General features: G+C 46.8%; 1 protein-coding gene across 1 annotated transcript; it reads left to right on the top strand.

Moving 5' to 3' along the window:
• Positions 1-9,354: 9,354 nt before the first annotated feature.
• LOC127332893 (peroxidase 2-like) lies at positions 9,355-10,825 on the top strand. Its single transcript, XM_051359226.2, has 2 exons — positions 9,355-9,757; positions 9,889-10,825. Exons 1-2 carry the CDS (start codon positions 9,467-9,469, stop codon positions 10,684-10,686), a joined length of 1,089 nt encoding a protein of 362 aa, XP_051215186.1. The 5' UTR covers positions 9,355-9,466; the 3' UTR covers positions 10,687-10,825.
• The last annotated feature ends 714 nt before the right edge of the window (positions 10,826-11,539 follow it).

Raw genomic sequence — 11,539 nt, 5'->3', positions numbered from 1 at the left:
AGCAAATCCAAATCATACAAAACATATACCATGTATATACATACTTAAGTGGTCTTATTACAATACTCAAGTCGATGTGAGTATGCAAACTCACTTATTAAAGTATATGTACAAATTTATACAAATATTACATACTATAATACACGTGGTACTTGTGTATTATAGCCTCGCCTCCCTTGGTGGACTCTAGTCGATCTTCACTCCCGGTACATCCCAGGCTTCCATCCGGTCGAACGTGTCGTCCTCCTGATAGACCCTGGAACATAAGGTCTCCCCGTTGGCTGGTAGTCCGAATCAGATGATGATCCTAGGGAGAAATCAGTGTTCACAAACTGATCGTTAAGTGCATCATAGTCCACCCATCGGGTGTATTCCCCTGTAGCTCCACCATGGGTGTTTCCAACACTCGTACCCGACTCAACCTGTGTCGGATACCCTCCATCAACTCCTTCATTACTAGGATAACTCTGGTTCTGGGTTGTGGCGTCATCATTCATCTCCCCATCATAATACACAGAAGTACTATGAGTTCCGATATCGATCCCCAACGCCAACCCGTGGAATTTTCTATTGGAGTCTCTAACGCTGATTGTTTCCGGATTCCTCTCCGCCTCATATCCCCCATAGGAACTTCCCAGATAGTTCCCTGTGTAACAGGTGTCGCTTCACGCTCAAGAGGATCAATACTAATGTAGTCACCAGCTGAGTAAACTGGTGTGTGCACCACATTCTCCATAGGTTCTTTCCCCCTAATCTCCTCCTTGGGTTCAGTAAACTCCTCTAGCATCGTATCAATTGCTCCAGTCAGGTGATGGTTCAACTGAAAGAGTAATGATATGAAGTTGCGACTATTGTCCATGTATCTTGCAGCTGCTATGGGTTTGCGTTTTGCATATTTGTAGTGGTTAATCATGGGATCCTCTTCCTCCTGATTATGAGGAATGTGGGTAAATTCGGAACCCATAAGCTCTTTCGTCTTATGCTCCCGAATATCTGTGATGGCTCTCATAATGGCTATGTGGTAGGCTGTATTGATAGTTCTGGCTTCCCCTGCTGGCATTACTACGCTCATTCCCAAAGATTCGGGAAGTCGCAGTCCTACCCTACACTTGGCCAATACAGTACCATCATAGTACATGTATTTTTTTACTTGGATTTGGGGATCACACCCAAATTCAAGTAACATGGCTCGTAGAATATCTGCAAGTCCTCCTTCGTATTCACTCAGTGTGGAATCCATCACTTTCACGTTTCGTCCTGGACGTGAACTTGCCATGTTGGCTGTAGAAATAGAAAGATTATGAGATTAGTAATAATGCATCATAATAGAGATAATAAAGAATTATCGCACTAAAAGATATGATTGTTATATTCTCAATTGAATATACACCATATTTTTAGAGAATTCTTTACTAGTCCTATTTGACTCCTAACGTTTGGTCCCATTTACTAGGTTCCAACCTAAGGTCAAAGCTTTTGCTCTGATACCAACTGTGGTGACCCTGCATACCACTGCATGTTGTAGTATGCCAGTCGTTGATATAACATTCACGAAGTACCATTCCGCAAATATTACATCCCTCAGAGTAGTACAACAGAACATAACAGGTCCATAACTCATTCATTTATTATTACAAATATCATACACATGTCGTCTCGGAGCTCCTCTTGGGTCCTAAGAGGAATACCCCTGGGTTCGAGACGAACCCAACTTAACTTACAATATAAGAGTCTCATTAAGTTATACATTTATTTCCTCGAGCAGCTAAATACTAAGAGTTCGGGCTGCTCGGTTACTACTACTACTGGCTGTCTCTAGGCTTGATCTCCTCCGGAAGCCTCCCCGGATCCGTAGACGATGAGGTAGTCTACGCCTTCTATACCTCCAGAGAGGTCTGGTTCTTCATAGCCGATGATCTCGGCCCCTTCATTGTTGTCGTAGTCCTCCTCCGCATTTATCTGCATAATCTAAGCATGGGATTTAAGAGTGGTATGAGTACAGGCGTACTCAACAAGTTCATTATAGATAAGAGGTGTTTAATGCACTAGCTACGATATTAGACCAGAAAGTCTAATACCAATGCAAGTTTTGATAAACATTTCTTCAAGAGATTGCTTTTATTCCAAAGAGCTATGTCCGTCAGCCTTCACCGGTTTACTAGAACTTCATGGAGCTCCTTTCCGGCCGCGTTCGCAGTTCCTCATCCCGGAACAGGGAGTGACAGGTCACAGTTCTTTACACTCTGCAGAGGTGTGTTGCTTTACCCATAAGAGATCTTAACCTTGGTGCCAACCGGGCAGCTTTCCCGTCCACACTTCCTTCGGTGTGAGGCCCGGTATAAGGTCATAGCCAATCATATTCCTCCGCTACCTCGCACACCCACCCTTTGTTGCAAACCCCGACCATGGGTCCTCGTCGGTCCACTTACACCATTTAAGGACGGACCCCGACCACGACAACAATCTGGGATCGAACCAAACTCCTTCGCCGGTAGCTGCAACCCGTCATAGACCACATTACCGTGGGGACTAAGAATGGGTTCCCCACCCACAAGTTGTTCCGCAAGCCGCAACCGCTACGGTATGCACAGCATAACCGTGGGGACTTATAATGGGTTCCCCACCCACAAGTTGCTCCGCAAGATACAACTGCTATGGTAAGCGCATCCGTTGATGTACAAGAGGTGGAAATACGATTGACTAGTCCGTCCCATTTCAGATCTTATGGTTAACACGATTATTACGGCACAAGAATTACTGGCGACATTTGTTGTTTAATCCTAGATGGATATAAACCCTTGCAATGGAACCTCCACCATATCAACACAATCCATGGTTCCATTGCCCACCACATAGTCATATTCATAGTTATGAAAGTAGTGGTTTTGGTTTTTATGCAATAGTGATAACCATCGTACTTTGCAAGTAATTTGATAGAAATACTCAAATGACATGAGCAAGTGATGAACTTGCCTGAACACTACAAAGTTTTGCAGTTGGATGGTGTGGACTGACCCTTGTCCTCTGTCTCTGAAAATAGCATCATTGTCCGATAAGGGCAATGGTTAAAGAAGCAATTATGCATGATTCAGCTTTTAGGGTTGTCCCCCCCTTTCTGGTGTTTTATTATTTTATGTGGAAGGTTAATACTAAGAACAATTTAGGGATACTCTGTTTAGGGTAAAATACAACCTTGAAATGTTGTCAAGGTGTTTTTATAGTCCAAAGGCATTATTGAACTAATTTTCATTATTGAAAATAATATGAGTGATTTAAATGATTATTTAAATCATCAAATTAAGACTTATTCTTAGTTGTCTTCAAAAATTCCCTTTGATATTTTATTCAGGTAGAGAATTTTATGCTGATCAATTTTCATATTTTTTATTATTTTTTTAGAGTTATTTAAATATTTATTGTGATTTACCAAAGTTTATGTAATTTAATTGAATTGTGAAATGGCAAAAATGCCCCTGGGCCCACCTGTCGGTGCAACCCAGTGGGTTAGGTCGAACCGACCGGCCTGGTCCGGCTCGACCAGCCTCACTTCTCTCTCTCCCTCTCACGCGCGACCGAACCCTAACCCTAGCCCGCTCTGGCGACTCGCGTCGCCTCCGCCGTCGCCGCTCGATTCCGGCGAGATTCGCCGGACCTGGCCCCCGCCATGGTGCGCAATCGACGCGCCCCACGACGGCGGTCAATCCTATCCGCGTCGATCTGACGCGGGCGACCTGCTGCTCTCGGCCTCGACCCCTTCTGGTGCTAGGGTTACGGGATCTGCTCGATCCCGCCGTTCCTGGCGCTCCTGGTTCTTGGACTCCGCCCTGGCTTCGCCGCCGTGGTGCGGGTGGTGCCGTGGTGCCGCCATGGCCTGGCTTGGCTTGGCGCCGCCGCGCTCTGGCATGTGCCGCCGTGGCCGCCATGGTCGTGCCTATCTGCTCGACCACGGTAAGTGCGCCACTCCTTCTTCTCCTTTGTGTTCTATTTCTTCTCCTCCTAGCTTGAGATGCGGCTACTCCCCTTCATGGAGAGACCATCTCGTGCTGCTGCTATTGCTCTACTAGCTGCTGTTGCTGTGCTTGCTGTTGCGATGCTTGCTGTTGCTGTGCGCATGCTGCTAGGCTTCTCGCTGCTATCCTGGATGCTAGCTACTGCTGCTGTATCCACACTTGTGATTGTGCTTGTGCTTCTCTGTGCCTCTGTTCTTGATGCTATTCTTGCCAATTACTCAAGTGTATTCATATGTATTGCCCTGACTTGATTGCAGTATGAAATCCTTGCAAGTTTGCAAGAGCCAGTGCCTTTTGGTGCTATTCAGTGTGCTACAATACATAGACATGCTCCCTTGAGCATGCCTGTGGGCTAAACAACACCATCCCTTGATGGTGTGCTTCTGCATATAATTATATGTCATATTTATGATTATCTGCTTTGCCATTGTTCCTGTTCTGTGGCTAATTCACTTGTCTGACATGTGTTGGTGCTATAATTGATGTTTAGCATACTGTAGCATGCTCTTGCATGCTTCTGGTGGTCATATGATCACCAGTTGCTTGTAGAAAGTGCTCTATGTTGTCTGTGCCTCACTGTGGTTCACTCTGGTGCTCATCCGTCTTTGTTTGTGCTACATACAGGCTTAGCCTTTGTGTGTCTTGTGGCTCAAGCATCATCGATGCTTGCAATGATCCTCCTGGATCATTTGCCAAGCTACGTGTATTGACTTCTTGTATATTCATTTATCTGTGTTGTTTTGCTTGACCAAGTGGATAAATGATGTGAACTGCTGGCAGTTGTGATCATCTTACAGTTAAATTGATTGAGCTAGAGGGATGCCAACATCTGTTGGGTACCCTAGCTCTTGCTGAACCCCCCTTGGGTGATGATGTGCTGGCTGGAAGTGTGGGCTGTGGGTTGAGGTGGCCTTGACAGCCACTTGGTGCTGTCATGGTAGCTCCCCCTTCTCAGGGACTTGCTGTGGTGGATTGTTGCTTACTGGCCTGACCATATTTTGTTGCCAGATTCTTTTGATGTTGACAAACCTAGATAGACACATGATAGTCTATCATGTCTGATGGCTTAACTAGCTCTAGGTTGTCAAGTGAACCTGGTAGCTAGCCAGGGTTTTGAATCCATGTTGGATTTCTCTGGTTGTGTCCCTGTGTGGACACAACCAATGTTCCCTGGATGATCTCTACTGGCTGTTCTCTATGTTTGCTTGAACCAAATGACTAGATAGCCATATGATGAAACAAACATAGGGTATCTACCCTTTGGTGTCTTTGGAGATCATGCCTGTGCAATATATGAACAGAACCATTTGGTCTGTTCATGATCATATGTATACCTCACTCCAGCTCCTAGAAATAGTGTGTTGGTGTAGAGGATTGCTTCAGCAATGAATTGGTGCTTGCCCTGCTCCTCCTTGTGCTTGTGATCTTGGTTTGATTCTGTGGTGAATTTGGACAGATAGAACAGCAGTGCTGCTCTTCCTGTTCTAGTGCTTTTGATTTCTGGTGACTTACCCGGTGAAGATGCTTGGTCGATGACTGAGCTAGGTTTACTGTTGGAGAGGGTTTTATATGGTTGGCCTTTGTTTCCCTGGTCGACAGCTCCACCTTTCCCTTTGGTGACTCACTGTGTGTGTGTGCTGCATGCACACAGCCATGTGAGCAGGCTGTGTGTGTGTGTCTGCTGATGCTCTGCACTTGGCTGTGAGAGTGGATCAGATCGGCAGTCTTGATCATATCCTCTCCTGATTCAATATTTTTGCTAACCTGCCAATTGGCATTGCCACTTGGCACAATGTTCTATTTGTGTGGTTTGTATGCAGGGATCATGAAATTGATCAAGATGAAGATCTTCAAGCTCAAGATTAACTTGTAGCTTAGGATATATTTTTCTTACTTGTAATTTTCTTTTTCTTTTTCTATTTAAGCAATTCTTGTAATGTGTTGTATTATTCATTTATTTTCTTTATGAATATTGTAATGACAATGTAAATTGTGTGATGATCAATAAAGCTCAAGGTTTTCTCTAATGAGCTTTAATTATTATGTGTATTATTTATACTTTGTATCTTTATTATTTACTTAATGAATTTCCTTATAATTAATTTATGAGATATTTATTTTTATGTTCGAATTTGAATTTCAAATTCAACTTTGAGTTGAATTCAATCATACAACTTAACTTTGAATTCAACCAAACAACTTAAGTTTGATGTGATCTCTCCCCCTCTCTTCTCAAAAACCTAATCTAGTTAAGTGAGGTACAAGTTTGTCGCACTCTCGAAACCCTAACCCTGTAAGGTGTCGAGAGAGAAACTTGTCCCCCTTCGATGCAGTTTTTATTTAAAAGCGCGAAATTTCCCCAGAATTTGCAATGCAATGCACATCCCTTTCTAAAATCTACCCCTCGATCATCTCTAAACCTGGGACATTACACTAGTGGATTGGGATGAGCTTGGGAATTAAGAGCATCTCCAGTCGCGTCTCCCAAAGCGTCCCCCAAACCGCGCCGGATTGAGCGTTTGGGGGACGTGTTTTGTTCGTGCCGCGTTTGGGGGACGTCGCTCCCCAGCCGCGTCCCCCAAACGCCGCCCCCAAACATTAAAAATACTTCCCTTTTAACATAGACCCATTTATCAAATATAGCATATGAATAAAAATGTTTGCGAGGATTGTTTTCAAATTAAAATACAACAAACAATAAAACAAGTAAACAAGTAAACAAATATAAAAAATAGGGCTAGATGCTACATCAAGGTGCCACGGTATTTTCTTTGTTCCTCCACAAATGTTCAACGAGATCAGCTTGAAGTTGTTCATGAACATTGTTGTCACGGATCTCTGCGTGCATGGTGAGGAAATCAGCAAAATCTGCAGGTAACTCATGATCAACCTCCGCAAGAGGGCCCTCACACTCATAGGGACCAATATGTGTCATGTCATGATTCTTGCGGTCATCCTCGATGATCATGTTGTGCATGATCACACAAGCCTGCATCACCTCCCACATTTGGTCGTGAGACCAGCTTAGAGCAGGGTACCGGACAATGGCAAATTATGCTTGAAGCACACCAAATGCCCGCTCGACATCCTTCCTGCAAGCCTCCTGTCGCGTAGCAAAGTGGGAATTCTTCAGACCTGATGGATTCGAGATTGTTTTGACAAAAGTGGCCCATTTTGGATATATACCATCGGCTAGATAATAGCCTTTGGTATATTCGTGGCCATTGATCTCGTAGTTGCATGGTGGAGCATGCCCAACACCGGAGACTGCTGCAACACGTTGATGTCATTGTTTGATCCCGCCATGCCAAAGAAAAAATGCCAAATCCACATGTCATAATCTTCCACAGCTTCAAGCACCACACTGCAATATCCATGACGCCCTTTGTATATACCTTGCCAAGCAAACGGGCAGTTCTTCCATGCCCAGTGCATGCAATCGATACTTCCAAGCATTCCAGGAAATCCTCTGGCAGCATTTTGTGTCATGATCCTTGCAGTCTCTTCCTCAGTTGGCCCTCTCAAGTAGTATTTGCCAAACTTTCCCACCACAGCTCGGCAAAACTTATACATGCACTCAATGACAGTAGACTCACTCATGCGAAGGTAGTCGTCCTGTGTATCGGCAGGTGCTGCGTATGCAAGCATCCTCATGGCGGCGGTGCACTTCTGAATCGACGAGAACCCGACAACGCCTACAGCGTCGAGCTTGAGCTTGAAGTAGGGGTCGAACTCTCGAACGCCGTCGAGGATATTCATGAACAGCCCCTTGCTCATCCTGTACCGGCGCCGAAAATTGTCGGCATGTGTTGCATCGTCGACGAAGTAGTCGTTGTGCAGCATGGCATGCCCCTCCATCCTCTGCCGGGGCCTGGACTTCCTTCTCCCCGGCCTTGATCCTCCGCGGCGCGGCCTCTTCCTCTTCTCCGCCTCGGCGTCAAGCATGTCTTGGAGGGACGCGATGATCATCAAATGCTCCCGGAGGTCGTCGTCGAAGGCTTGCTCGTCCTCCAGCAGCAGGGCAACCATCTCATCGTCGCTATCCATGTCTAAAAGCAAAATCAATGGTTAAAATTGCGCCGAGGCAGACGACGCAACGAACAGCGGCCAATCGCGCATACCTGGCAAGTCGTCGGGCACCTTTTGTGCACGGAGGTGGGCCGGATTTGACGTCGCGTTCTGGGACACGATGGCCAAGCGGCGGCGGCGGAACGACCGGCGGGAGCGCCAGCCGCGGCGACGGCGCCGACTCTCAGAAGGGATCAGACGCTCAAACGGCCAGCAAATCCAGCGGCGGCGGAGGGGTGGGAGGCGCGGGAAGGAAGGAGCGACGAGAAAAAAGGCGCAAATCAACGGTTTATGCAACACGTCGCCAACATGTGGGAGCCTGCGTCGCTTCGCGTCGCTTTTCGTTGTGTCCGGCGTGCCCGGAGCGTCCCCTGTGGGACGGGGACGAGCTCGGGGCGCCGGACACCGTATCGGGCCGCGCCGGACAAAAATGGGCTTTGGGGGACGCGGCTGAAACCGTTTTTTTGTCCGGCGCGCCCAAATTGCTTTGGAGGACGCTTTGGAAAACGCGACTGAAGATGCTCTAAGTGACACTAAAAAGGTTCATCCAATACTCTAGAGTATTATCCTTACTAATCTCCACCAATACTCTAGTACCAAACAAAGGCTCGTAGCTTATTGATATGCTGGCCAATAGAAAATCTGGCGACAGATAGATTATTCGTGACAGTTCCATTAATTGCTAACTAGTCCACTTGTCAAATTAATTATTCCCGTCTGTTGATTGCATCCGTTGTTATGCATGGTATAGCGGCTGTATCCGTTCTGCTTGTGGTTTATGTGGGTATCTTACTTGTGTGAGCTTGACCCACTTATTGTAGGTTTTCGTTCGGGTTCTTCTTAAAATCGAACAACCTCTTCTTAATTGATCGATGAGGTAAAACTTTTACCCCCTTTTAAACAATAAAAAATCATTCCGTTGCAAAATCAACTGATCGAGCTTGCCAGCTCCCTTTCCTTCCAATCTGTTGGCACAACCGGCTGGTACGAACCGTTTTGTAGTGATTCACTCTGTAGTCTCTGTTAGTACTAGCAACAATTCAACCCAGGGACTTCAAAAATCTCCTGATATACACAAGAACAGCTGCTCAAGCCGCAGCTTCGTCCAGAGGAAAAGAACAATATATGTTCCCTTCATGGTGCACGCGATAAGGTACTAAAACCTCCATCCAGTACTATATAGGCAACTGGCCACCTTAACTAACCGATGATGTCAAACTTGCTCGCATCAAAAACCGTAAGTTATTGTCAACAGGGCTCAAGGAGAGTCTGAATCTAGTGTTAATTAACACGGTATCGCGTGCATAACACCAAACGTTGATCCCATCAACCATCTCCGGCATCTCCCCGTATCTCTCAATCTAACAAACACATTCAGATCAGCAGCCATGGCTAGTGGTGGTACCAAGCTTGCCGCCCTGGCTCTGCTAACGCTGCTTGGTTGTGTAGTACGCACGTGCGAAGCGAGCTACGGACATCCCAACCGGTTGCTGACCAGCCGGAGCCCGCCGCTGCCCGGTTCGGGCCCTCCTCCGGCGGTGCTCGCCGTCGGCTACTACAACCAGACGTGCTACCAAGCGGAACAGATCGTGAGGGCCGCCGTGAAGAAGGCGGTGTACGCCAACCGCGGGATCGGCGCCGGCCTCATCCGCCTCTTCTTCCACGATTGCTTCGTCCGGGTACGTATATACATGCTTCCATTTCTAGCTGGTAACATGAGCTCGAGGAATCAGGATCGACTAAAATTATTGCTACAGATGTTCGCGGTGTACTTATTACTTAAGGACGACCTTAATTTCCCCATGTTCAGGGTTGCGATGCATCGATCCTCCTCGACGAGACTGAAGCCAGCCCGCTGCCGGAGAAGCTCGGCAGGCCCAACTACCGCAGCCTGCGCGGCTTCGAGGTGATCGACCAAGCCAAGACGGCGCTCGAGAAGAAGTGCCAGGGCGTCGTCTCGTGCGCCGACATCATCGCCTTCGCGGCGCGCGACGCCACGGTGCTACTCAGCAACGGGACGGTTCAGTTCGACATGCCGTCCGGCCGCTTCGACGGGCGCGTGTCCCTCGCCAGCGAGACCCTCCCTAACTTGCCTTCTCCATTCGCCGACCTCACGACGCTCAAGACACTATTCGACTCCAAGGGGCTCAGCCTGGACGACATGGTCACCCTCTCCGGCGCGCACACCGTCGGGGTCTCCCACTGCTCGTCCTTCGCCGACCGCCTCCCTCGCAACGCCTCGGATCCCTTGGCCATGCACTCCACGCTCGCCGGCTCGCTGACGAAGAAGTGCAGGAGCGGCAGCTCCACCGTGGACCATGACTCCAAGACCCCCGGAGACCTGGACAGCCAGTACTACAGGAACGTGCTCGATGGCAAAGTGCTGCTCAAATCGGACGCCACGCTCATGTCGTCGTCGGAGACGGAGGCCAAGGTGCGCTTCCACGCCTACTACCCCTGGGTGTGGGCGGGGAGGTTCAAGGCCGCCATGGTGAAGATGGGGGGCATCGAGGTGAAGACCAGCGCCGACGGGGAGATCAGAAGGCAGTGCCGGTTCGTCAATGCTCCGACGATCGAAAGAGTATACGTTCTGTCAGCTGACTCCTGATGCCACATACGCCACTCAGAATGAGCTCGTGCCTTTTTTTATGAGCTATTTCAGATTCCATTGATGTTAATTATTTGCAACGGCTATCTGTTAGTCGACTTAGAATTTATAATTGGGTTTTTATCATTTCTACCACTAAGACCCACACTAATCTTAGTTTTGCTATTTGGCCGAGCAAAATCTCAATGGTGCCACTACTTCGATAGAGCACTCATCGGTTTCGCCATTCCGTCAACTCTCCTCCGTTAGCAAGGGACACATTTAATATGTTAAAGGTGTTGATAATTCAAATTTTGGAATTACGATCTTTGTTAGAGTATAGAACCAATGTAGTTTGAGATAATGAATATTTATCAAGATGCCGCTCTATAAAAAGAACATTGTCCAACTCATTGTTCGAGTTTGAGATAATGTTTTTTCATGATCAGACCTTAGGATTTACTCTCTATATATCTATAACATATTACTTTAGTCAGTCAAATCATTACAAGTTGTCAATATATTAACAAAATTTCAACACGATCGGATATCCAAAGTATTCTCCAAGGGTCTGATCAGAATCGTTAGTAAATCAGCTCTATCCTCTATCAACTAGTTGAATGCCCGTGCGTTGCCACGGTCTCTATTTTTTGACCATGGACACGCTGTTTTTCTATCCTTTTATCATCAGGACTGAACCTCTCTTATCATAAAATATTTTTTGGAAACCTCAAAACAGAAAGTTCTCATTAGTTCTTAGCAACTCCTAGCATATGTGCGCACCAGGGTTGAAATTTAGCTAGGCATACAAGGCATACAATATGGATCATTCTTTAAGCAACACTTAGATACTCCTATTTTTCCTTCGAAGCTT

This window comes from Lolium perenne, chromosome 2 (assembly GCF_019359855.2).
Source record: "Lolium perenne isolate Kyuss_39 chromosome 2, Kyuss_2.0, whole genome shotgun sequence".
In the NCBI taxonomy this organism is placed as follows: Eukaryota; Viridiplantae; Streptophyta; class Magnoliopsida; order Poales; family Poaceae; genus Lolium; species Lolium perenne.
This window is presented reverse-complemented; position numbering and strand designations above follow the sequence as displayed.

Excerpts from the sequence above, each read along its gene's own strand:
- LOC127332893 (XM_051359226.2), top strand. The coding sequence starts at position 9,467 with ATGGCTAGTGGTGGTACCAAGCTTGCCGCCCTGGCTCTGCTAACGCTG. Across the intron at positions 9,758-9,888 it reads TCCACGATTGCTTCGTCCGG|GGTTGCGATGCATCGATCCT; the intron begins GTACGTATATAC and ends CCCCATGTTCAG.